General features: G+C 42.1%; 1 protein-coding gene and 1 pseudogene across 1 annotated transcript in view; one reads left to right on the top strand and one right to left on the bottom strand.

The window, feature by feature from the left end:
- LOC122551067 (zinc-binding protein A33-like) overlaps positions 1-27,105 on the top strand; it is a 58,348-nt gene that overhangs the window by 17,593 nt on the left and 13,650 nt on the right. Inside the window, exons 2-4 of the mRNA XM_043692708.1 lie at positions 1,290-1,385; positions 11,571-11,804; positions 16,317-16,339. Of these exons, the coding sequence (XP_043548643.1) occupies positions 1,290-1,385; positions 11,571-11,804; positions 16,317-16,339 (353 nt within the window). The remainder of the gene's footprint in view (positions 1-1,289; positions 1,386-11,570; positions 11,805-16,316; positions 16,340-27,105) is intronic.
- Positions 12,484-12,602, bottom strand: LOC122551215 (annotated as a pseudogene).

Below are 27,105 nucleotides of genomic sequence, written 5' to 3'. Positions count from 1 at the left end.
TATTTTAAAAATAGAGCATCCGATTTTCCAACATATATAATTTTATAACTATATGTTATAATGATTTTTATAGTTATTGATTGTGGTAATAAAATATCAGGACCCACAATGCTGCAGATCTAATCAGCTTTGGACTTAATTTAGTTCACTGCCATGACTACAGCTTTGATCAAATTGTAAAATCCAAAATTAACAGGGGGACAGATCTGAATAATGCAAATAAATCTCTGTTTGCTTTCTTAGTGCTTTGCAAAACAATGAAGTTAGCTGTAAAAATGTGATAACATTGGTGATTAGGCAGATATTTCAAAATAATACCATAGAAAATTAATTTGGCATCTTCCTGACTGTCTTGCCCACATTGTCCTAAGCTTTGATCCATTTTGTTTTACAGTTGAATCAGAGGTTGAAATAAAATGTTTTAAAATTACTTAAAGAGATCCATCTTCCTTCTGATCCAGATTTTTCGGAGTTATTGGTTTTCATTTCTTCTCTTCCTCTATTCCCTTAACAGATGTGTTATTTCTGCAGTTGGTTTGGTGTGCAAAACCTGCTCAAAAACCTTGCTAGCACCATTTTTAGAGTCAGTTGTATGCAGTAAAAATGAAGCAAAAACAGAAATTGCTGGATAAGCTCAGCAGGTCCACAGTATGTGTGGAGAGCAATCAGAGTTAACGTTTCGGTTGAGTGACCCTGAATCCTGACGAAAGGTCACTCGACCTGAAACGTTAACTCAGATTTCTCTCCACAGATGCTGCCAGACCCCCTGAGCTGTTTTTGTTTCTCATTTACAGCATTTGCAGTTCTTTTGGTTTTTATATGCTGTAAGCATTATGGTTTAGGAAGTTGCTATTTGCCTTTTTTTAATGTGTTGACAAGACAGTCATTAAAGCCTTGACATTAATTGATCTCTCCTTAAGTTGGCTTCCCTCTTCCACGTTCTTATTTTTGAAGACTCTTTAGTACAATCAAGACTTAGAAAAAAAGCACTGAAAACATTTCTTTATCAGCATTGTTGACTAGTACGACTGTTCTCCGAGGCAGTAATGAGAACTTGGAGAACTTGCTACGGGATATGGTTGCTATAACAGCTAAAAGAGCGTTTTCTTGGTTTGAACAACCAAATGAATGTTCTTTTGAAAATCTTTGCTGTGACTGGGCACTTCATAAAAGCATTATCATGAAGCAATTTGCTCTATGATGAGACACAAAATAATACTTCACAGGACTTGTATAAATAACAGGTTACTGCTGAGTGCACTAATTAATTCCATTTTCTTTCTTATCAGCTGTCTTTCACAGAAAAATTGAAGGAGCTTAATGTGAAGCGGACCAAAACAGAAGAAGCTGTCAAACGGCTTCGAGAACTGAATTCCCATGTATTAGTAAGTCTTATCTTAAAAATTAATTATATGGTTAAAGAAAAGAACTCTTTTGTGTAAAAAGTACAGTTAAATACATAAATGAGATGACAGCATAAAAATTTACATTAATGGGTTCGATATAGGTAAAGTTGCATACCATTTGAACAATTTCATATAATAATTCAGGCTAGTTTTTAGCTGAAGATGTGACTTAGTTATTATTGGCTCTTAAAGAACATAAGGACTAAGAGCAGGAGAAGATCATGTGGCTTATTGAGCCTACTCTGGCATCATAGCTGATCTTTGGCTTCAACCTCACTTTCATGGTTGCTCCCCATTTCCCTTAAAGTTTCCAAAGACTACATGTTTATCTATCTTAATCTTAATTAAATGCATTCAATAATGTTTATCCACAAACCTCTGAGTTCGAGAATTCCAAAGGTTCATAACCATTAGAGTGAAGACATTTCTGTTCACCTCAGTCCTAAGCAATTTGTGCCTGATCCTGAAACTATCTACTTACTCTAGATGTCCAAGTCAAGATTCTATCTACACTATCAAGCCCCTTCATCATCCTGAACATTTCAATAACATCACCTTTCATTCCTCAAGACTCTAGAGAATATAGAGATGGAAATGTGTTGCTGGAGAAGCGCAGCAGGTCAGGCAGCATCTAGGGAACAGGATCCACAGGGTGGTTGGGTTGGTTGGTCCGGGTGTCCCAGAGGTGTTCTCTGAAACGCTCCGCAAGTAGCCGGCCTGTCTCCCCAATATAGAGGAGTCCACATCGGGTACAGAGGATGCAATAGATGATATGTGTGGAGGTACAGGTGAATCTGTGGCGGATATGGAAGTGTGGAGGTACTGACAATTGTGGCAGCCATTTCTCACATTTGGCCAACTTGTGAAATGTCCTCTTATACCTACTCTGTTTCCTGAATTTTAACCAACCCTCTATCCTTTCTAACTTATGACACACAACTTCATCAACGCTTTTGTTTATTAAACATTTATGTGACCCCTTTTGTGTCGGACCCAAGGAAACACAGGGGATCAAAGTGAACCGGGTGTACATATATTTAGATCCTTGAACACAGCAGGGCAGATAGATAAGGTGGCTAAGAAGATATATGGGATACCTGCCTTTATTAGTCAAGGCATTGAATACAAAAGCAAGGAGTTATGATGGAGCAGTTCAGTCACAGTTGGAGTATTGAGTACAGTTTGGTTGCCACATTGTTGGAAGGATGTGATTGTTCTAGAGAGGGTGCAGAAAAGATTAACCAGGATGGTTGCCTCAACTAGAGTGATTCAGCTTGGAAGACAGGCCAGCCAGGCTGGTGTTGTTTTCCTTATAGCAGAGTAAGCATCCAGTTGAAACATACACAGTTCTGAGGGATGTAACCAAGTTGATTAGGAAGAAACATCTCCGTTTAGTAGAGGGGTCAGTACCAAGGGGGCATAGTTTTAAGGTAAGGAGCAGGAGGTTTAGAGGGGATTTTAAGAAAGCAAACCTTTTACTCAGAGGATTGTGATTATATGGAACTCTTTGCCTAAAAGGGAGGTGGAGTCAGGACCCCTCTAAATATTGAAGAACTATTTAAGTGAATACTTGAAACACCTTAGCATACAAGGCTATGGGCCAAGTGCTGGAAAATGAATTTAGAATAGTTAAATGACCGGTGTAGACACAATGGGCTGAATGGTTTCTTTCAATGTTGTAAGAACTCTAAAATGTATCAAGTATCTTTTGGAAATCTGAGCATACTACATTTGTTAGTTGCCCTGTAAATACTCTACTGATTACATCATCAGAAAACGGCAATAAATTTGTCAAACAGCATTTCTGTCTTGTAAAAACATGTTGACTTGTTCTAATCATTATGCCCTTCTAAGAGCATTATTAAGATGTACATAATAATAAATGCCAGCAGTTTGTTAATGATTGATATCAGGTTAACTGACATGTTGTTCCCTGATTTCTGTCTTCTTCCTTTTTTGCATACTTCTAATCTGCGGGACTATTGTAGAATCTGAAGAATTTTGGTAAACCACAGCCAGATCCTTCTCTATCACTGAAACTTTCTCTTTTAGAAACCTAGGTTAGGAACAGGAGCAAAAGTCGGCCATTCAGCGTGTCAAAGCTATTCTATCATACAATGCAATCATGGCTGATCATTCATTCCAATGTCTTTTGCCCTTGATCTCCCACTATCCCCTTAAATAAGTGATCATCAGAAATTTGTCAATATCCACGATATACATACTCAATGACAGCAGTTCCATAGTCCTTTGAGATTCCAACTTGCCCGAGAAAAATCAATTCTCCTCCTCATGTTAATAAGTGGCTTCCTTGTATTTTGAACCTTTAGTTCTGAACATCCCAACTGGGGGAGAAAAACACGGCCTGTATCAGTGCTGTCTATCCTTTTAAGTATTTTCTAAGTATAATGAGATACATCTCAATTTTTGAAACTGTGGGACAATGGTCTCCAATCTTTTGAAGCACAAGATCACTTTTTGAATTTAAGTTTAACCAAGACTTACCACAATGAAAAATAAACGGTTTATTTTTCATGCTATATAAATCTAAAACCAAGCATAAATTATTTTGCTGACTATTCACCAAGTGTCAGCATGACACCTGTGATGGCATGTTATTTGCCAATGCCTTGAGGTCTGGTCTGCAGATTGACCCTGTGAGATATCTAAAGGTCCATCAAATGAGTACCTATGAGACAAGTGCAATACTGAGATAAGGAGACCTTCATCTGGAAATCAATGGGAATCCGGGAGGTAACTCCCCACTGGTTTGAGGCATATCTGGCCCATAGGAAGATGATTGTGGTTGTTGGAGATCAGTCATCTCAATTCCAGGACATCTCTGCAGGAGTTCCTCAGGATAGTGTCCTAGGCCCAACCATCATCAATTGCTTCAAGACCTACCCTGCATCATAGGTCAGAAGTGGAGATGTTTGCCGATGATTGCATAATGTTCAGCACTGTTTGTGACTCCTCAGATACTGAAGCAGTCCATGTTCAAATTCGGCAAGACTTGGACAACGTCCAAGCTTGTGCTGAAAAGTTGCAAGTAGCATTCGTGCTTCACAAATACCAGGGCAATGACTATCTCCAATAAAAGATTATCTGACTTTTGAAATTTAATTGCATTACCATCATATAGTCCTCCACTGTCAAACTCTTGGGGGGGTTACCATTGACCAGAAACTAAACTAGACTAATTATGTAAATATAGAAGCTACAAGAACAGGTCAGATGTTAGGAATACTTCATAGATAATCATAGAATACTTACAGTGTGGAAACAGGCCATAGGTCCAACAGGTTCACGCCAACCCTCCAAACAGTATCCCACCCAGAGCCATTCCCCTGCCCAATACTCTACATTTCCCCTGACTATTGCACCTAACCAACACAGGCCTGAATACTATGGGCAATTTAGCATGGCCAATTCACCTAACCTGCACATCTTTGGACTGTGGGAGGAAACAAGAGCACCCAGAGGAAACCTATGTAGAAACAGGAAGAATGTGCAAACTCCACACAGAGGGTCGCCCAAAGCTGGAATTGAAACTGTGTCCCTGGCACTGTGAGACAGCAGTGCTAACCACTGAGCCACTGTGCCATCCATACTTCAATGGTTAACTCACCTCCTTATCCTCCAAACTATGCCAACCATCTGCAAGGCATATGGCAGGACTGTGATGGAGTACTCTCCATTTTCCTGGAATGGTGCAGTTCCAGCAACACTCAAGAAGTTTGACACCACCCAATACAAAATGGATCAAGAGGCAGCTCACCATCATCTTCTCAAGGGACCCAGGATTGATTAATAAAAGCTGGCACAGCCAATGACGTCCACATCCCATGAATTAAAAAAGATGTCTCACAGAGGTATGAGGAGTCAAGGTAGGCTTTCCCTTTGTAAAGTGCAGGATAGCAGGAGTGAACATTTTTTGTTTACTGTCATTTGATCTGATTTTCATGGATTTCCACCATCCTCCCTCAGCTGATGAATCAGTTCCCCTCCATGCTGAATAACACTTGAAGGAAGCACTGAGGGTGGCAAGGGCACAAAATGTACTCTGGGTGGGGGATTTCAATGTCCACCACCAACAGAGGCTTGGCAGAAACACTACTGGTCGGGACCCAAAAGACTTACCAGCTGAACTGGGTCTACAGCAGGTGGTGAGGGAATCAATAAGAGGGAAAAACATACTTGACCTCATCCTTATTAATCTGCCAGCTGCAGATGCATCTGTCCTTGGCAGTATTGGTAAAAGTGATCACTGCACAGTCCTTGTGGAGATAAAGTCCTGCCTTCACATTGAGAATACCCTCTGTTGTGTTGTGTGGCACTAGCACCATGCTAAGTGGGACAGACCTTGAACAGCAACTCAAGACATGAGGCGCTATGAGCCATCAACAGCTGCAGAAATGTACTCCAGCACTATCTACAAACTCATGGCCCAGCATGTCCCCACTCAAGTATTACCATCAGGTAAGGAGAGTAACCCTCGTTCACTGGAGAGTGCAGGAGGGCATGCCAGAAACAGCCCCAGCCATATCTGAAAACAAGGAGTCAACCACAGTCCTGCCACATCCAGTTGTGAATGGTGGTGGACAATTAAACAACACAATGGAGGAGGAATCTCCACAAAAATCCCCATCCTCAATGATGGAAGAGCCCAATACACAAATGTAAAAGACCAGGCTGAAGCAGTCACAGCAATCTTCAACCGGAAGTGCCAAGTGGATCAACATCCTCCAGTGGTCCCCAAGGTTACAGATACCTATCTTCAGTCATGTGATATCAAGAAGTGGTAGAAACCATAGATACTGTAAAGGCTATGGGCCCTGACAAAATTCCAGCAACAGTACTGAAGACTTGTGCTCCAAAACTTTCTGATCCCGTAGCCAAACTGTTCCAGTAGAGTTATGACACTGGTATCTACCCAACAATGTGGAAAATTGCCCAGGTATATCCTGTACACAAAAAGCAGGCCAAATCCAACTGCCCCATCAGTCTACTCTCATCAGTAAAGTGATGGAAGGTGTTATCAATAGTGCTATCAAGCAGCATCTGTTCACCAATAACCTGCTCAGTGATGCCCAGTTTGGGTTCCACTAGGACCAATCAGTTCCTGACCTCATTACATCTTTGGTTCAAGCATGGATAAAAGAGCTGAATTCCAGAGGTGAGGTGAGAGCGACAATTCTTGATATCAGGGCTGAATTTGACCGAGTGTGGCATCAAGGAGCCTGAGCAAAACTGGAATCAATGGTATCAGGAGGCAAACTCTCCACTGCTTAGAGTCATATCTAGCATATGGGAAGATGGTGGTGGTTGTTGGAGGTCAGTCATCTTAGCTCCAGGACGTCTTTGCAGGATTTCCTCAGTGCAGTATCCTCAGCCCAATCAAAATCAATTACTTCATCAATGATGTTCGCTGCATTATTAGGTCAGAAGTGGGGGTGTTCACCAAGGATTGCACAATGTTCAACATTATTTGTGACTCCTCAGATACTGAAGGCGTCCACCTTCAAATTCAACAAGGTCTGGACAATATCCAGGTTTGGGCTGACAAGTGGCAAGTAACATTCATGCCACACTAATACAGGCAATGACCATCTCCAATAAAAGACAATCTGACTACCACCTTTTGACATTCAATAGTTGTTCCCATCACTGAACTCCCACAATCAACATCTTGAGGGTTGCCATTGACCAGAAGCTCAACTGGATCCACCACATAAACACAGTGGCTACAAGAGCAGATCAGAGTCTAAGAATACTGCGGCGAATAACTCACCTCCTGACTCCCCAAAGGCTGTCCACCATCTACAAGACACAAGTCAAGAGTGTGATGGAATACTGCCCACTTGCCTGGATGGGTGCAGCTCTAATACCACTCAAGAATTGTGACAGCATCCAGGACAAAGAAGCCCTCCTGAGTGGTACCACATCCACAAGCATTACTTCTTCCACCACTGAGGCTCAGTAGCAGTATGTACTATCTACAAGATGCACTGCAGAAATTCACCAAAGATCCTTGGACAGCACCTTCCAAATCCTTGACCACTTCCATCTAGACAAGGTCAGCAGATACATGGGAACACCACCACCTACGTAAGTCCCCATCCAAACAACTCATCATTCTGAATTCACTGTTTGCTGGGTCAATATCCTGGAATTTCATCCCTAAGGAAATTGTGTTCTGCAGTGGTTCCAGGTGGCTCACCACCACTTTCTCAAGAGCAATTAGGGAGGGGCAAATAAAATTCCTGGCCAGTCGGCAATACCCATGTCTACAAATGAATTAAAAAATGCTCAATATCATTTTGCATTGTAATTATCTCAATTTAACTCCACTATTTTATAACTAAATACCTGTTGAATTTGATAGCCGACCCAACAATGCCTACTTGAATGAATGGGTCTGAGGCAAGCATGATGATTTGTTCCACATCTAATTCCTGAAATCACCTCTTGAAGTCCTTTGCTAATTTTCTCAGATGTAATCAGATGCTATCTGGGTGGAGTGATTTTTCTTTGTTTTTCATGTTTTTTTCGAGCATTTTCTCCAGACACGCAAAGTGTTGCAGCATTTTCGTGTTTTAATGAGGAGCGCCACAGATACAGTTTCAATTTGAATGTATTCACAGCACTGATCATATGTGCTAAGTGCTTTCCCTGAAGTTCACGGTTCAGCTTTGATGTCTGTAAGGAACCTGAAATCATGTAGCCACACATTGTCTGACAGCTCACTGCACACTTCATTCCTTAGTTTAAAAAAAGTGATGACATCAGGCATCAGATTTCAAAACCTTTGCAAGAGCATTTCTCGACTTAACCATCTCACATCAGCATAGAGAATTAGTTCACTGTGGGTAGCATCAAGTTCTTTGGGTAAGAATTTAAATATGTGATGCTGAAGGGCTCTTGCTTGAATTGAATTTACAATCTGATCAACAACCTCTATTTCCAAAGTCCATAAATTTACTCATTAATACCTGCTGATGAATTATGCCGAGGTAGTGACAAAAGAGGGGAAATCAGAAGAATAGTTTCTGTAATATGTAACAAAGCGCAAATGACTTGTGCATCACAAACTAGCTTCTTGATTGAAATGTTTTTACTAAAACATATATGAATTTTGAATTCATTGTAAATGATTTTGTTCTCTCTTTACTGGGCAAAAGGGTGAGACGGTCCTCTTTAGAGGTTAGGTCCTGAAAAAAATATGTGAACAAAAGCAATCAGCTAGGCTGTGTCGGTCAATGGATTTGTCAAACTGCAACAAACGGCATTCACAGTTCTTTGAGTCCTGCTGTAGTTGCTGCAAGTTACGTTTGACCAAGGTTCAAAATACTTCAGTGCAGAGGAATGTCCTGATTCATGGATCACAGAAAACTAGTATGCAAGTACAAGATGATAAAGAGCCTAAATGGAATTCGGGATTTATTTTTAAAGTAATGGAGTATAAAAGCAGGGAGGTATTGCTGTAATTGTACATGTGGTGAGAGCACATCTGGAGGTATATAGCACATTAAAAAGACCATTCAGCCCCTTGAGTTTACACTATGAGATTTTGATAAGAGAGTCAGGAAAATTGACTTAAACATGGGATTGGGGAGAAAGTGAGGTCTGCAGATGCTGGAGATCAAAGTTGAAACTTTATTGCTGGAACAGCACAGCAGGTCAGGCAGCATCCAGGGAACAGGAGATTCGACGTTTCGGGCACAGGCCCTTCTTCAGGAATGAGCAGAGAGTGTTCAGTGGAGAGGAGTGAGGGGGGAGGTGTGGGCGCAAGTGTTGCACCTCCTGCGGTTGCAAGGGAAGGTGCCGGGAGTGGAGGTTGGGTCGGTGGGGGGTGTGGATCTGACAAGGGAGTCGCGGAGGGAGTGGTCTCTACGGACAGCTGATAGGGGAGGGGAGGGAAATATATCCTTGGTGCTGGGGTCTGTTTGGAGGTGGCGGAAGTGACGGCGGATGATGCGCTGTACATGGAGATTGGTGGGGTGGTAGGTGAGGACCAGTGGGGTTCTGTCCTGGTGGCGGTTGGAGGGGCGGGGCTCAAGGGCGGGGGAGCGGGAAGTGGAGGAGATGCGGTGGAGGGCACCGTCGACCACGTCGGGGGGGGTAATTGCGGTCCTTGAAGAAGGAGGCCATCTGTGTTGTACGTATTTTGAACTGGTCCTCCTGGGAGCAGATGCGGCGGAGACGAAGGAATTGGGAGAATGGGATGGCGTTTTTACAGGGGGCAGGATGGGAGGAGGTGTAGTCTAGGTAGCTGTGGGAGTCGGTTGGTTTGTAGTAGATGTCCGTGTTGATTCGGTCGTCTGAGATAGAAACAGAAAGGTCTAGGAATGGGAGGGAGGAGTCCGAGACTGTCCAGGTGAATTTGAGGTCTGGGTGGAAGGTGTTAGTGTAGTGGATGAACTGTTCAACCTCCTCGTGGGAGCACGAGGTAGCGCCGATACAGTCATCAATGTAGCGAAGGAAGAGATGGGGGGTGGGGCCAGTGTATTTGCGGAAGATGGATTGTTCCACATACCCTACAAAGAGGCAGGCATAGCTGCGGCCTATGCGGGTGCCCATGGCTACTCCTTTTGTTTGGAGAAAGTGGGAGGATTGGAAAGAAAAGTTGTTCAGGGTGAGGGCCAGTTCGGTCAGTCGAAGGAGGGTGTCGGTGGAAGGGTACTGGGTGGTACGGCGGGAAAGGAAGGAGCGGAGTGCTTTGAGTCCTTCGTGATGGGGGATGGAGGTGTACAGGGACTGGGTGTCCATGGTGAAGATGAGGCGTTGGGGACCGGGGAAGCGGGAATCCTGGAGGAGGTGGAGGGCGTGGGTGGTGTCACGAACGTAGGTGGGGAGTTCTTGGACTAATGGGGACAGGACCGTGTCGAGGTATGCCGAGATGAGTTCGGTTGGGCAGGAGCAGGCTGAGACGATGGGTCGTCCGGGGCAGTCTTCGGTTGGGCAGGAGCAGGCTGAGACGATGGGTCGTCCGGGGCAGTCATGGGATTCTCTCAGTGTAGTCAATGTGATCATGTCAGGCTGCTGTTTAACTAACCTGTAAGACAGGTCTCCCAAGGTTTACTGATGTCCCCAGAGGTTTGTGTGAAAGAACTCTGCAGAACCAATGGATGTTCTTTTGTTCTGTGGCTGCTAAGTGTCACAAAGTAAGTCCACTTTTTTTCTAAAAGCTGTTCCTTGGCTCAAGGAGACTCTGTCTTTGATTTTTTTTCAGCGGGGTAATAAACCAGGCTGGGCTCTGATCAGTCCAGTTTGGTAAAGAGATGAATAGGATTTTGAGAGGCCTTTTGTTTATGTATAAACAGATGAGACTTCAGGTCAAAGTGATCATGTTTTAGAAGTGACCTGCATAAAGAAAGGGGAGTGGTCAGCTCTCTAGCTGGCTGAGCTGAGCAGTTTTAGTTCAGTCCTGAACTGGTGAGAAGTTCAAAGGGGAGCTGTCTCTCTCTCTCTTTGCCCTTCAACTTCAACCTGTAAGCATGTGTTCCACTTATACTCGTCTTAAAGAGAGTTTGCTGATTGCGACTATTGTGTATATTCGGAACAGTATAATTAAGTCTAGTTGGATAGGTTGAGTTCTGTAGGGGTTCTTTATTCTGTTTTTTGTGTTTCATTCTGTATTTTGGGAATAAAATTTTGTCTGTTTTAAAATTTAGTAGTCAACCTAGCTAACTAACTTAATGTGGGTAATTTTCACTGGATACTTACCGAAACAAATTGCAAAGTTATGGTCTGAGCTGCCTGCCTTAAAAGTGTTTTGAGTTCTGGCTCAAACATAAGTCAATGTAAGCTTCCATTTTCTCATTGCTTTTGGTTGTTGTTTGATATAACTGCATCACTTTCTGGGCCATTTCCAAGGACAATGAAGAATCAGTCAATTTACTATGGATTTATAGTAGCATGTAGGCTAAAAGTGGCTAATGTTCTATCATTAATGAAGTACTATTGAACGTTAGTGAAGCAGACTGTTTATTGCAGCAATCTAATAGTTTTGTGGTTACCATTATTGATAGCATGATAATGTTGGATTAATTATTTTTTGCAATTCCCTGTTTCTTTATTTTGGTTTCCCAGAAGTATACATACTTAGATTTGAGTATTCCTCAGAAAGGAATCTAAAATGTCTTCATATATTAATTCCTATAGGCAGCATATTCTGGATATCTGGAAAAGGCTATGCAGCATTATAAAGGGATTAAAGCACTTATTGAAGATGATGAGCGGCAGACCTTGCAGTTTATTGAAGCTGAACGACAGGCTGCCACACTTTACATTGAAGCTCAATCGAAAGACTGGATCGAAGAACTTGATGACATAACAAGAACTATTGAGCAGATAAATACCATTTTAAATCAGAGTGACCCTTACAGATTTCTAAAGGTAACTTATTTTCAATAATTTTCATGGTAAGTTATTCACTATTATTCTTATCACATTAACATTGAAAATGGTTAATGCACTCTTTGAACAAATGTGATGAGGAGAAAGTATGAAAATGATGTAAGAGCAATGGAGAATGTTCAGAATATACTTACCAGAGTGATAGCAGAATTGCAAGGTTCTGCCATTAGGAAAGAATCCAACAGCCCGTGATCTCTTTTCTCTTGAAAAGTGAAGGCTGAAGGGTGACCTAATAGAAATTTTTAAAGTTATGAATTGTTTTGATAGATTAAGCAGTGAGAATTGCTTTTACTTGCTGGCAAAAGCAATTTAGACAGTCACCAAGAAATCAAATAACAATAACTTGATTAGATTAGATTCCCCACAGTGTGGAATCAGGCCCTTCAGCCCAACCAGTCCACACTAACCCTCTGAAGAGTAACCCACCCAGACCCATTTCCCTCTAACTAATGCACCTAACACTATGGGCAATTTATCATGGCCAATTCACCTGACCTGCACATCTTTGGACTGTGGGAGGAAATCATAGCACCCAGAAGAAACCCATGCAGAAACAGGGAGAATGTGCGAACTCCACACAGACAGTCACCCGAGGCTGGAATCGAACCTGGGACCCTGGTGCTGTGAGGCAGCGGTGCTAACGTCTGAGCCGAGATAAAGCTTACTGCACCTGCTATTCCCATGCAGTCTCGCATCCAAGTACCAACCAGACCTGAGTCTGCTTAGCTTCTGAGATCAGACGAGATCGGGCGTTTTCAGACTAGTATGGCCGCAGGCAATTATTCAGCATAATAAAAGGCTCACAAGGCTCTTCCCATGAATAGTATGGAACAAAGTCAGACACCGAGTCACAAAAAGTTACATTGGGCCAAATTACCAAAAGCTTGGTCAGAGGAATCTTTCAGATGTGAAAGGAGGGAAGAGAGATAGGGAGTCAGAGAGGTAAAAGAAAGAAATTCCAGAGCTGTAAGGGCAACCAACAATGGCAGAGAGATTTCGTGGAAATTGGGAGAACAGGAAATTTGTAAGGCTGAAGGTGATTACAGATATTTTTAAAAATTCTTTCATGGAATATTAGAGTCACTGGAAAAGCCAGCATTTGTTATCCGGCCGTAAGTGGAATGAGAAGGCAGTTTCTGAATCGCTTCAGGCCATCTGGTGAGGGTACACACACTGTGGTGTTGAGGAGGGAGTTCCAAATGATAGTAAATCAGGATGGTGTGTGGTTTGGAGGGCAACTTCTAGGTGATGGTGTTCCAATGCATCTGCTGAATTGTCTTTCAAGGTATATATTCAGGGGTCGCAGGTTTAAAAGGTGCTGCTGAAGGAGCCTTGGTATGTTGTTCCAGTGCATTTTGTACATGGTACACTCTACTGCCACTGTGCATCAGTGTTGAAGGATGTGAATGTTTGATTGGCAAATAGGGTGTTTATCAAGTGAGATGCTTTGTCCTGAATTATGTCAAGCTTCATGTGTATTGTTGGAGCCACCCTCAACCAGACAAGTAGAAAGCATACCCTCATTCTCCTGATTCGTGCCTTGCAGACAGTGAAAAAGTTTTGGTGAGTGAGGAGGTGGGTTCCATGCCTCAACATTTTCAGTTTAAGTTTTTTCTTGTGACCATAATATTTACATAACTGGTCCAGTTAAAGTTCTGGTCAATGATAACCCCCAGGTAGTTTATTATGGTATATTCAGCACTGGTAATGTCATTGAATGACCAAAATGAGATGGTTAGATACATTTTTGTTTGTGGTGGTTATTACCTGGCATTTGTGTAATGCAAAAGGAAGGAACAAAACCAAAAAAGTACTTTAAAGCAAGCGCGAGTTTTAAAAGCAAGGTGTTGCTAATTAGGAGCCTATATAGTCAGTGAGCATAGGATTAGAGAGTGAACATGACTTAGTGCAGGAAACATACTGAATATTCTCAAATTTACCAAGTATGGAAGGTGGAAGCTGGCAAGACAGGAATTTGAGGAATCTTAAATCCATAGCAAGTGGTGGAGAATGTGGAATTTGTTACCGTACAGAATAGATAAGGTGAATGATATTCATGATTTGGAGATGCCCGTGTTGGACTGGGGTGCACAAAGTTAAAAATCACACAACACCAGGTTATAGTCCAACAGGTTTATTTGGAAGCACTAGGTTTTGGAGCGCTGCTCCTTCATCAGGTGGTTGTGGAGAATAAGATTGTAAGACACAGAATTTATAGCAAAGGTTTAGTGTGATGTAACTGAAATTATATATTGAAAAAGATTGGTTTTTAAGTCTCTCATCTTTTAGAATATGCATGTTGGTTTCAGTTCTTTCATACATAAATTCCAGAACTTTCTTAAAGTTGCATTCTCAAGTGAACATCTCAAGCGAGAAACTATAATGACCTCCTCAGGAGACAGCCACAAGCTGCAGCCAATAGAGTACCCTTTGTTGTCCAATATTTTCCAGGAGCTGAAAACCTACGCCATGTTTTTCACAGCCTGCAACACATTATCAATGAAGATGACCCCCTCGCCAAGACCTTCCCCGCACCTCCATTTCCCACCTTTAAACAACGACTAAACCTCAAACAGACCATTGTTCACAGCAAACTGCCCAGCTTTCAGGACAACACCATACAACCTTGTCACAGTAGACGCTGCAAGTTGTGTCAGAGTGTCGACATGGATACCACAATTACACGTAGGGACAACTTCCACCATGTATGGGCAGGTTCTCATGTGACTTGGCCAACGTTGTCTACTTCATAGACTGCAGGCAAGGATGCCCTAAGGCATGGTACATTGGTGAGACCAAGCAGAGGCTACAGCAATGGATGAATGGACACCGCACAACAATCACCAGGCAGGAATATTCCCTCCCAGCCGGAGAACACGTCAGCGGTACGGGACATTTGACCTTGGACCTTAGGGTGATCGTCCTCCAAGACGGACTTCAGGACAGGCAACAACACAAAGTGGCTGAGCATAGGCTAATAACCAAGTTTGGTAGCCATGGGGATGGCCTCAACCAGGACCTTGGGTTCATGTCACATTACAGGTGACCACACTGCACCCCCCACACACACACACTCACACTCACACCATCTCACAGACTTATATCCCTTTTCACTCACATTCACTCACATAGACATACACACACTCTCTCACAGACACTCATACCCCACCCCGTGCACACAGACCCACACGTGTGCACATGTACACATAAGTTTGTGGGGTGAACTTGTACTTGCAGAATTACATTTTATTTTGCTCAAAAACTGCATGAGTCCATGTAAGATTCTGTAAATCCGTTTTTTAGATTAGAGTCAGTCTGAACATTGGGGCACAAACAGCCTCACACAGGGCACCTCACACCTTCAGTGCATTATCTAAGATGGCATGGCGCCTATTGTTAAAGTTTACTTGAGAATGTAACTTTAAGAAAGTTCTGGAATTTACATATGAAAGAACTGAAACCAACATACCCGTTCTAAAAGACGGGTGACTTAACAATCCAGATCTTTTTCAATATATAATTTCAGTTACATCACACTGTAACCTTTTGCGAAAAATCCTGTGTCCTATGATCATATGCTCCACAACCACCTGATAAAGGAGCTGCACTCCGAAAGCTCGTGCTTCCGAATAAACACGCTGGACTATAATCTGGTGTTGTGTGATTTTTAACTGTGAATGATATTGGCAGATTAAAGGGGAAAACTAGAGAAGCACATGATGGAGAAAGGAATAGAGTGTTAGGCTGATAAAATTAAGAATAGAAAGTTACTCAAGTACAGCATGGGGCAAAATGTTCCAATTGAAGAAGCAGTGGACCTGGAGGTGGGAAGTCAAATTAACTCAGTGGGGTTTTGGTGTCACAGAACTTGGCACCTTCCCACCTCCAGGCCCTTGTTGAGTTCTCCATGTGAAGGCTCACACTTGACCTTCACCTACATCCCCCACTGTCTCCAACTGAGGCCCTTAAGAGCTTATTCTGGATTGCCATTATCTTAGCATCAGGTGGGACAAATAAGAGGTGGAAAATCTGACTGGTGAATGCCCTATAAGTTGGCAGGAGGTGAGTATTTATCTGCTGTAATTTATGCATGAGCAAGGGACAGGACTTGGGACATGGATTGGCTGTTAAGGGCCATATTCCATTCTTGCTCCTATCCTCTCCTGCCACCACTGCAGTCCTCATGCTTTGGATTGTCCTTCCAGCAGCTGCCATGCCGCTGATAAGTGCGAGAGATCTCTGCTTGGCTTGCAGCTCTCGTTGATCAATGGGAGTTTTGTTCCTGGATTTCAGAGGAAAGCCTGTGATTGCCCCTTAAACTGTCTGATTGAAAGCAGACACAATGGGATTTCCTCTGAAGAGGTGCCTCTCCACTTTTTGAACACGTGAGACATCCAAAAAAAATTGAAGATTTTGCCTATAGGCTGCGAGAGTTGAATAACTTGCTTCTGTCCAACATAATTGAAACTTTTTACATTATTTTTCATACAGGGAGCAAACTGCAATGAATATCGGTAAGTAAGAAGTTCAATAAATAATTTGCTTTCCCAGGAATAGTTGTGAGTTCCTCAATTAAAATCTAATTTTGAAAACATTTGTAAATTATTAAATATAGTTGTAAAGGATTGAATACTTAGCAGGCTTTTTCCCCTGCTATTTGCAAGGGTTTGGTAAATAGTATTACCGTATTTGCACGAATGAAATTGAGATTCTTCTAGGCTGATTTCAGGTGGCTCTGTCGACCATTTCATAGATGTCTGTGGCCAAGGTTCAGTCCTTCTCCTGCAACCAAGGGAGGCCTGAATGTTAGTTGTTGTTGAATTGCATAGATTCCAGACCAGTCAGTTACATGATACTTTGACATGTGATGTTCCAGTACAAAGATACCCACCTCGCTGGTAGTCATTCCCTCAGTATAATGGAGTCAGTGCATTCGGTCAACAATGTGTCGGTAATGTATGGTTACATATGTAAGCACAGAACTTAAATTACTGTAATATTGTAGTCTTGTAAGTATTTAGTGTTGTTAATAAACTTTAGATAGCTGACTAAAGAAAATGTAGGGGGTGGTGGACTCTCAAGGGAATGTTGCACGAACAGCCAAGTTTCTGGCATCAAGACTGCAATGAGGGGTGTGTCGGGTTCCAAGAGATCAACTGTGTTAGGGGACTCTCTAGTCCGAGGCACAGACAGATGTTTCTGTGGCCAGCAACAAAAAATCAGAATGGTGTGTTGCCTCCCTGGTGCCAGGATCAAGGATGGCTCAGAGAGGGTGCAGAATGTTCTCAAGGGGGAGAGGGACAGGCACGAAGTCATTGAACACATTGGAACCAATGACAAAGAAAGGGAAAAGGTAGAGATTCTGAAGGGAGATTACAGAGAGTTAGGCAGAAATTTAAAAGGGAAGTCCTCGAGAGTAGTAATATCTGGATTACTCCCAATGCTTTGAGCTAGTGAGGGCAGGAATAGGAGGATAGAGTAGATGAATGCATGGCTGAGGAGCTGGTGTATGGGAGAAGGATTCACATTTTTGGGTCATTGGAATCTCTTCTGGGGTAGACTTGTACAAGAAGGATGGATTGCACCTGCATTGCAAGGGGACAAATACACTGGCAGGGAAATTTGCTAGAACTGCTTGGGAGTATTTAAACTATTAAGGTGGGGGATAGGACCCAGGGAGATAGTGAGGAAAGAGATCAATTTGAGACTGGTACAGTTGAAAAAAGAAGTGAGTCAAACATTGAGGGCAGGCAGGGACAAAGCAGAGAACAAGGTAGAACTGGTAAATTTAAATGCATTTATTTCAATGCAAGGGGCTTAACAGGGAAGGCAGATGAACTGGTTAGGAACATGGGACTGTGATATCATAGCAATTACCGAAATGTGGCTCAGGGATGGACTGGACTGGCAGCTTATTGGTCCATGATACAAATGCAACAGGAGGACAGAAAGGGAGGCAAGAGAAGAGGGGGAGCGGCGTTTTTGATAAGGGATAGCATCACAGCTATACTGAGGGAGGATATTCCTGGAAATACATCCAGGGAAGTTATTTGAGTTGAAATGAGAAGTAAGAAAGGGATGATCACCTTATTGGGATTGTATTATAGACCCCCTAATAGTCAGAGGGAAATTGAGAAACAGATTTGTAAGGAGATCTCAGCTATCTGTAAGAATAATAGGGTGGTTATGGTAGGATATTTTAACTTTCCAAACACTATGGGACTGCCATAGTGTTAAGGGTTTAGATGACGAGGAATTTGTTAAGTGCGTACAAGACAATTTTCTAATTCAGTATGTGGGTGTACCTACTAGAGAAGGTGCAAAACTTGACTTACTCTTGGGAAATAAGGCAGGGCAGGTGACTGAGGTGTCAGTGGGGAAGCCCTTCGGGGCCAGCGACCATAATTCCATTAGATTTAAAATAGTGATGGAAAAGGATAGACCAGATCTAAAAGTTGAAGTTTAAATTGTAGGAAGGCTAATTTTGAAGGTATTAGGCAAGAAGTTTCAAAAGCTGATTGAGGGTAGATGTTCCCAGGTAAAGGGACAGCTGGAAATTGGGAAGCCTTCAGAAATGAGATAACAAGAGTCCAGAGACAGTATATTCCTGTCAGGGTGAAAGGAAAGGCTGGTAGGTATAGAGAATGCAGGATAACTAAAGAAATTGAGAGCTTGGTTAAGAAAAAGAAGAAAGCATATGTCAGGTATAGACAAGATAGATCAAATGAATCCTCAGAAGAGTATAAAGGCAGTAGGAGTATACTTAAGAGGAAAATCAGGAGAGCAAAAAGGGGACATGACATAGCTTTGGCAAACAGAGCTAAAGAGAATCCAAAGGGTTTTTATAACTACATTAAGGACAAAGCGGAAACTAGGAAGAGAATAGGGCCCCTCAAAGATCAGCAAGGCGGCCTTTGTGTGGAACCGCAGGAGATGGGGGAGATATTAAATGAGTATTTTGCATTAGTATTTACTGAGGAAAAGGACATGGAAAGTATAGAATGTAGGGAAATAGATGGTGATATCTTGAAAAATGTCCATATTACAGAGGAGGGAATGCTAGTTGTCTTGAAATGAATAAAAGTGGATAAATCCCCAGGTGTACCCTAGAACTCTGTGGAAGGCTAGGAAAGTGATTACTGGCCCTCTGGCTGAGATATTTGTATCATCGATAGTCACAGGTGAGGTGCTCGGAAGACTGGAGGTTGGCTAACGTGGTGCCACTGTTTAAGAAAGGTGGTTAGGACAAGCCAGGGAACCACAATGAGCCTGACGTCAGTGGTGGACAAGTTGTTGGAGGAAATCCTGAGGGACAGGATGTAGATGTATTTGGAAAGGCAAGGACTGATTAGGGATAGTCAACATAGCTTTATGAGTGGGATATCATGTCTCACAAACTTGATTGAGTTTTTTGAAGAAGTAACAAAGAGGATTGATGAGGGCAGAGTGGTAGACGTGATCTATATGGACTTCAGTAAGGCATTCGACGAGATTCCCCATGGAAGACTGGTTAACAAGGTTAGATCTCATGGAATACAGGGGGAACTAACCATTTGGATACAGAACTGGCTCAAAGGTAGAAGACAGAGGGTGGTGGTGGAGGGTTGTTTTTCAGACTGGAGGCCTGTGACCAGTGGAGTGCCACAAAGATCGGTGATGGATCCATTACTTTTCGTCAATTATATAAATGATTTGGATGTGAGCATAAAAGGTATAATTAGTAAGTTTGCAGATGATACCAGAATTGGAGGTGTAGTGGACAGCGAAGAAGGTTACCTCAGATTAGAACGGGATCTTGATCAGATGATCCAATGGACTGAGAAGAGGCAGATGGAGTTTAATTCAGATAAATGTGAGGTGCTGCATTTTTGTGAAAGCAAATCTTAGCAGGATTTATACACTTAATAGTAAGGTCCTAGGGAGTGTTGCTGAACAAAGAGACCTTGGAGTGCAGGTTCATAGCTCCTTGAAAGTGGAGTCGCAGTTTGATAGGATAGTGAAGAAGACGTTTGGTGTGCTTACCTTTGTTGGTCAGATATTGAGTACAGGAGTTGGGAGATCATGTTGTGGTTGTACAGGACATTGGTTAGGTCATTTAAGGAATATTGCGTGCAATTCTAGTCTCCTTGCTATTGGAAAGATGTTGTGAAACCTGAAAGGGTTCAGAAAAGACTTACGAGGATGTTGCCAGGGTTGGAGGATGTGAGCTATAGGGAGAGATTGAATAGACTAGGATATTTTTCCCTGGAGCGTTGGAGACTGAGGGGTGACCTTATAGAGGTCTATAAAAACATGAGGGGCATGGATAGGATAAATAGACAAAGTTTTTTTTCCCCTGGGGTCAAGAAGTCCAGAACTAGAGGACATAGGTTTAGGATGAGAGGGGGAAAATATACAAAGAGACCTAAGGGGCAACATTTTCACGCAGAGGGTGGTATGTGTATGGAATGAGCTGCCAGAGGAAGTGGTGGAGGCTGGTACAATTGCAACATTTAAAAGGCATCTGGACGGGTCGATGAATAGGAAGGGTTTGGAGGGATATGTGTACATCCCCCTTTACAGTTTGGTAGAACAATGTATCAAGGAAGAAATAACATGAGTTTGCCAAAAGAGTTTGCAATTATTATTGGGGATTTGAATCTACATGTAGACTGGAAAAGTCAGATGGGGAACAGTAGCAAAGAGGAGGAATTAATTTGAATGTTTTCAGGACAATTTCTTAGACCAGCATGGTGTGGGAACAACCAGAGAGCAGGTTATACAAGAACTGGTTTTGAATTCCGAGTAATCCAAGATAGAGGATGGGAAAAATTTCTGGCTGTAACAGTTGCTCCTTTTTTGAGGTATTTTAGGTGCTGGAGGTGATTTCCTCAAATTCCTGGAGCAGCAATTACTGTTTCATATGCTGTTGCATTGTTTTGGAACTTTGGAAAAAAAAGTCAAAACAACAGCAGTTTTAAATGGGAGAAGAACAGACAAAGGAAGCATATGGTGAGGACAGTGCGAGAGAGAGAGAGAGAGAAAGAGAGAGAAACTGACACCACAGTGTACCTGCACAGTTACTGCCTTTGCTGTTTGAATTCATGTATCGCTGGACATCGGAGTACATCTGGGAAAATTAACAAACAGTGAAATTCACAACTGATCTTGGAGGAAACTGTTTGGGCAAAGTTCACAGCACAGAATCAGATAAATGAATTGTTTTAAGTGTGGCTTACAGAAAGTCTGCAGTAGTGAGTGTAATGGGTTCTTTCTTGATTATATGTTTTTGGAGATAAGTCTCTTGAAAAAAACTTAAAATATAATCCATAACTATTAATTTAACCTGAGGCAGTGTTTTGTAGAGGAATAAGACAATGTTATTTTCTGGGTCTAGATTGTGAAGGTGCAAAAATGGGCTTTAGTAGAGTGATATGTGCTTCTTGACAGATGTGGGAGTTTAAAGAGAGTTTAAGGGTTACTGCAGATTATATCTGTAATAAATGCTGTTGGTTGCGAATCTTATCAGATCGAATGGATCAGTTGGAGAGACAGTTAGGAGCAATGAGAAATTTGCAACAACAACAGTATGTGATGGATGACAGTTATAGGAAGGGCGGAAAGTCTCAGATACAGTTACAGAGATGGGTTAACTCCAGGAAAAGTAAGAGAGGTCGACAGCTAGTGTCGGAGTCTTCTGTGGCTATACCCATTTCAAACAAGTATGCTGTTTTGGAAAATGTAGGGGGTGATGGATTCTCAGAGGAATGTAGCACGAACAGACAAGTTTCTGGTATTGAGACTGGCTCTAATGCAATGAGGGGTGCATCAGGTTCCAAGAGATCAATTGTGTTAGGGGACTCTCTATTCCGAGGTACAGACAGGCGTTTCTGTGGCCATCAGCGAAAAATCAGAATGGTGTGTTGCTTCCCTGGTGCCAGGATCAAGGATGTGTCAGAAAGGGTGCAGAATGTTCTCAAGGGGGAGAGGGGCCAGCAAGAGGTCATTGTCCACATTGGAACCAATGACATAGGAAGGTTGAGATTCTGAAGGGAAATTACAGAGAGTTAGGAAGGAATTTACAAAGGAGATCCTCCCGGTGCTACAAGCAAGTGAGGGTAGGAATAGGAGGTTACAGCAGATGAATACATGACTTAGGAGCTGGTGTTTGGGAGAAGGATTGAAACCAACATATGACAGTCTCACTAGCTCCTTCTTTTAAGACCTGAGTACAAAATCCATCAGGTTCCAGGGACTCGTCAAGTTGCTTTCTTGAGTTCCACCCTCCCATACCATTCCTCATATGCAACTATTTCCCAGAATGCTACTTGTCTCCTCTCTAGTGAAGACCAACACAAAATACCTTTTCAGTTCACCACCATCTGCCACCATCCTTATATTCTCCATTTTTAATTCTCCAGGCTAATTGTTCACAGGACTAATACCTACTTTGTCAACTAGTTGCTTTTTTAAATATCTGCAAAGAGTATATCCATCAGATTTTATTCTTTTGGCTAATTTTCTCCAATACTCTATTTTTTCTTCTTAATTAATCTTTTAGTAATCCTTTGGACTCTCCTTAATTCTATTTGCTAAAGCTATCTCATGTTTCCTTTTTGTCCTCCTGATTTCCCTCTTAAGTATACTCCTACTGCCTTTATACTCTTCTAAGGATTCACTCGATCTATCCTGTCTATACCTGACATATGCTTCCTTCTTTTTCTTAATCAAACCCACAATTTCTTTAATCATCCAGCATTCCCTATACCTACCAGCCTTTCCTTTCACCCTAACAGGAATATACTTTCTCAGGTTCTCATTATCTAATTTCTGAAGGCTTCCCATTTTCCAGCCGTCCCTTTACCTGCAAAAATCTGCCCCCAATCAGCTTTTGAAAGTTCTTGCCTAATACCGTCAAAATTGGCCTTTCTCCAATTTACAACTTCAACTTTTAGATCTGGTCTATCATTTTCCATTACTATTTTAAATCTAATAGAATTATGGTCGCTGGCCCCAAAATGCTCCCCTACTGACACCTCAGTTACCTGCCCTGCCTTATTCTCCAAGAGTAGGTCAAGATTTGCATCTTGTCTAATAGATACATCCACACATTGAATCAGAACATTTTCTTGTACACACTTAATAAATTCCTCTCCATCTAAACCCTTAACACTATGGCAGTCCCAGTCTATGTTTGGAAAGTTAAAATCCCTTAACATAACCACCCTATTATCCTTACAGATAGCTGAGATCTCCTTACAAGTTTGTTTCTCAATTTCCCTCTGACTATTAGGCGGTCTATAATACAATCCCAATAAGGAGATCATTCCTTTCTTATTTCTCAGTTCAACCGAAATAACTTCCCTAGACGTATTTCCAGGAATATCTTCCCTCAGCACAGCTGTAATGCTTTCCCTTATCAAAAACACCACTTCCCTCCTTCTTACCTCCCTTTCTATCCTTCCTGTAGTATTTATATCCTGGGACCTTAAGCTGCCAGTCCAGTCCATCCCTGAACCATATTTCTGTAATTACTATGATATCCCAGTCCCATGTTCCTAACCATGCCCTGAGTTCATCTGCCTTCCCTGTTAAGCCCCTTGCATTGAAATAAATGCATTTAAATTTACCAGTTCTACCTTGCTCTCTGCTTTGTCCCTGCCTACCCTCACTGTTTGACTCGCTTCTGTTCTCAACTGTACCAGTCTCAGATTGATCTCTTTCCTCACTATCTCCCTGGGTCCCACCCCCCCACCCCCACCTTACTAGTCTAAATCACAGGGAGATATTTTGTGTTGGTCTGCAACTTGACAAATCACTGGATCCTGATGGGTTTCGTACTCGGGTCTTAAAAGAAGGAGCTAGTGAGACAGTCATATGTTGGTTTCAATTTAGCAAAATGCATGACATCCAGGGAAATTTCTTTTAGGTTGGAAAATAGTTAATAGTCATAGAGATATACTGCACAGAAACAGATCCTTCGGTCCAATTTGTCCATGCCTACCAGATATCCTAAATGAATCTAATCCCATTTGCCAGGATTTGATCCATATCCCTCTGAATCCTTCCTATTTATATACATAATGCAGGTGCCTTTTAAATATTGCAATTGTACTAGTCTCCACCACTTCCTCTGGTAGCTCATTCCATACATGCACCACCTTCTGCATGAACAAGTTGCCCCTTAGGTTCCTTTCAAATCTTTCCCCTCTCACCTTAAACCTATGCCCTCTATTCTGGAGTTCCCCACCTGGAGGAAAAGACTTTGCCCCTCATGATTTCATAAATTTCTATATGGTCACCTCTCAGCCTCCAATGCTCCAGGGAAAATAATCCCAGTCTATGCAGCCTTGCCCTTCAGCTGCAAGCTTCCAGCCCTGGCAACATGCTTGTAAATTTTTTCTGAACCCTTTCGAGTTTCACAACATCCTTCCTATAGCAGAGAGACCAGAATTGCATATAGTATTCCAAAAGTAACCTAATCAATATCCTGTACAGCTGCAACATGACCTCCCAACCCCTAAACTCGATGCATTGACTAATAAAGGTAAGCATACCAACATCTACTTCACTATCTTATCGACCTGCGACTCCATTTTCACGGAACTATGAACCTGCACTCCAAGGTGTCTTTCCCTAAGAACTTACTATTAAGTGTAGAAGTCTTGCCTTGATTTGCCTTTCTAAAATGCAGCACCTCACAATTACCTAAATTAAACTCCATCTGTGACTCCTCGGCCCATTGGTCCATCTGTCCAAGATCCCATTGTACTCTGAAGTAACCTTCTTCGCTGTCCACTACACCTTCAACTTTGGTGTCATCTGCAAACTTACTAACCATACTTCCTATGTTCACATCCAAATCATTTGTATAAATGACAGAAAGCAGTGGACCCAGCATTGATCCTTGTGGCACTCCACTGGTCACAGACTTCCAGTCTAAAAAACAACCCTCCACCATCATCCTCTGTCTTCTACCTTCAAGCCAGTTCATAATCCAAATGGCTAGTTCTCCCTGCATTCCATGTGACCTAACCTTGCTAACCAGTCTACCATGAGAAACCTAATTAAATGTCTTACTGTTGCAACTCCTTTTTTTTCAAAACAGGAGAGATGTAGGAAGCAGCACACCACAAGCTAGTTAGCTTAACATTTACCATATGGAAAATAATAGAAGCTATTATTTAAGATGTTATAACAGAGCACTTGGATAAATTCAAGGTAATCAGGTGGAGCCAACTTAGTTTTGACAAAGGGAAATCATGTTTAACTAATTGATTGGAAATCTTTAAACGAGTAACTTGTACTGTTGATAAAAGGAAACCAGTGGATGTATAGTACTTAGATTTCCAGAACCCATTTGACAAAGTGCCAAATCAAAGTTTATTGTGGAAAATAAGAGCTCATGGTGTACAGGATAACATACTGGCATGGAGAGAAGGTTGGCTGGCTAAAAGAAAACAGACAGTAGGAATAAGTGAATCTTTTTCAGGCTGGCAGGATACCGTGAGTGGGTATGCTACAGGGATCGGTGCTGGGGCTTCAACTCTTTGCAATTTATGTAAATGATTTGGAGGAAGGGATCAATGGTATTGTAGTTAAATTTGCTGATCACACAAAGATAGTGAGTTTTGAAGGGAACATAGGAGCATTCAAAAGGCCATAGATAGATTAAGTGAATGGGAATAGATCTGGCAAATGGAATACAATATGGGAAAATGTGAAATTGTCCTATTTGGCAAAAAGAATAAAAACCCAGGCTTCAAGGTGACACATGCCACCAAATTTTCCTAAGCAATGAATGGGACTTATTTTGGGACAAACCAGTAGAATGTTGGAACAGTCCAAATCTGATACATTAACATCGTATAATTCTTATCTGGTGCTGGTGTCCTGTTAACTCCAAGTGCCAACATCATTTGGACAGGTAAATAGATAGAATAGAATAGAATAGAATAGAATAGAATAGAATCCCTACAGTGAGGAAACAGGCCATTTGGCCCAACGCGTCCACAATGTCACATCAAAATGGTGAGAGGTTGCAGAGCCCTAAAATGCAGAGAGATCTGGGTATCCTAAAGCATGAATCATAGAAGATTAGTATAATGTACAGCAAGTAATCAGGAAAGTTAATAGAATATTATGGTTTATTATGAGGGGAAGTTTATGCAAAGGTAAGGAAGTTATGCTTCAGTTATACAGGTATTTGTGAAATTGCATCTGGAGTTTTGTGTACAGTACTGGTCATCATACCCATGGAATTATGTTAATGCGTTGGAAGTAGTTCTGAGAAGGTTTATTAAACTAATACCTGAAAATACCAGATTGCCTTTTGAGAAAAGACGAGATAGGCTTGGCCTGTATTCTCTGCAACAAACACAGAAATTACAGGAGGAACTCAGCTGGTGTGCCAGCATCTGTGGAGAGAAAGCACAGACAATGTTCCAGGTCCAGTGACTCTTCCTCTGAAGAGTGAGACTGCAGAAATAATAATGGAAAGTAGGAAATGGCAGATGAACTGACTAGTTATTTTGCATCAATTTTCAAGATACAGTTCAATGTAACATTCCAGAGGCAGCAATAAATCATCAAATGGAGGAAATCAGGAAAATTACGATTATGGAAAAAGTAGTGCTGAGTACGTACGTGGAGCTACAGGCTGGCAAGGGTCGGGGTCCTGATGTATTTCATCTGAGGATCTTAAAATAATTGGCTGATGAATTGGTTGATGCATTAGGTGTACCCTAGAACTCTGTGGGAAGCTAGAGAAGTAGCGATTGCTGGGCTCTTACTGTATCATCGATAGTCACAGGTGAGGTGCCGGAGGACTGGAGGTTGGCTAACGTGGTGGCACTGTTTAAGAAAGGTGGTAAGGACAAGCCAGGGAACTATAGACCAGTGAGCCTGATATCGGTGGTGGGCAAGTTGTTGGAGGGAATCCGGAGGGACAAGATGTACATGTATTTGGAAAGGCAAGGACTGATTAGGGATAGTCAACATGGCTTTGTGCATGGGAAATCATGTCTCACAAACTTGATTGAGTTTTTTGAAGAAGTAATAATGAAGATTGATGAGGGCAGAGTGGTAGATATGATGTATATGGACTTCAGTAAGGTGTTCGACAAGGTTGCCATGGGAGACTGATTAGCAAGGTTAGATGACACGGAATACAGGGAGAACTAGCCATTTGGATACAGAACTGGCTCAAACGTAAAAGACAGAAGGTGGTGGTGAAGGGTTGTTTTTCAGACTGGAGGCCTGTGACCAGTGGAGTGCCACAAGGATCGGTGCTGGGTCCTCT

Source organism: Chiloscyllium plagiosum, chromosome 6 (assembly GCF_004010195.1).
Source record: "Chiloscyllium plagiosum isolate BGI_BamShark_2017 chromosome 6, ASM401019v2, whole genome shotgun sequence".
Taxonomy (NCBI): domain Eukaryota; kingdom Metazoa; phylum Chordata; class Chondrichthyes; order Orectolobiformes; family Hemiscylliidae; genus Chiloscyllium; species Chiloscyllium plagiosum.
Note: the sequence above shows the minus strand (reverse complement) of the source record. Positions and strands in the feature narration are given on the sequence as shown.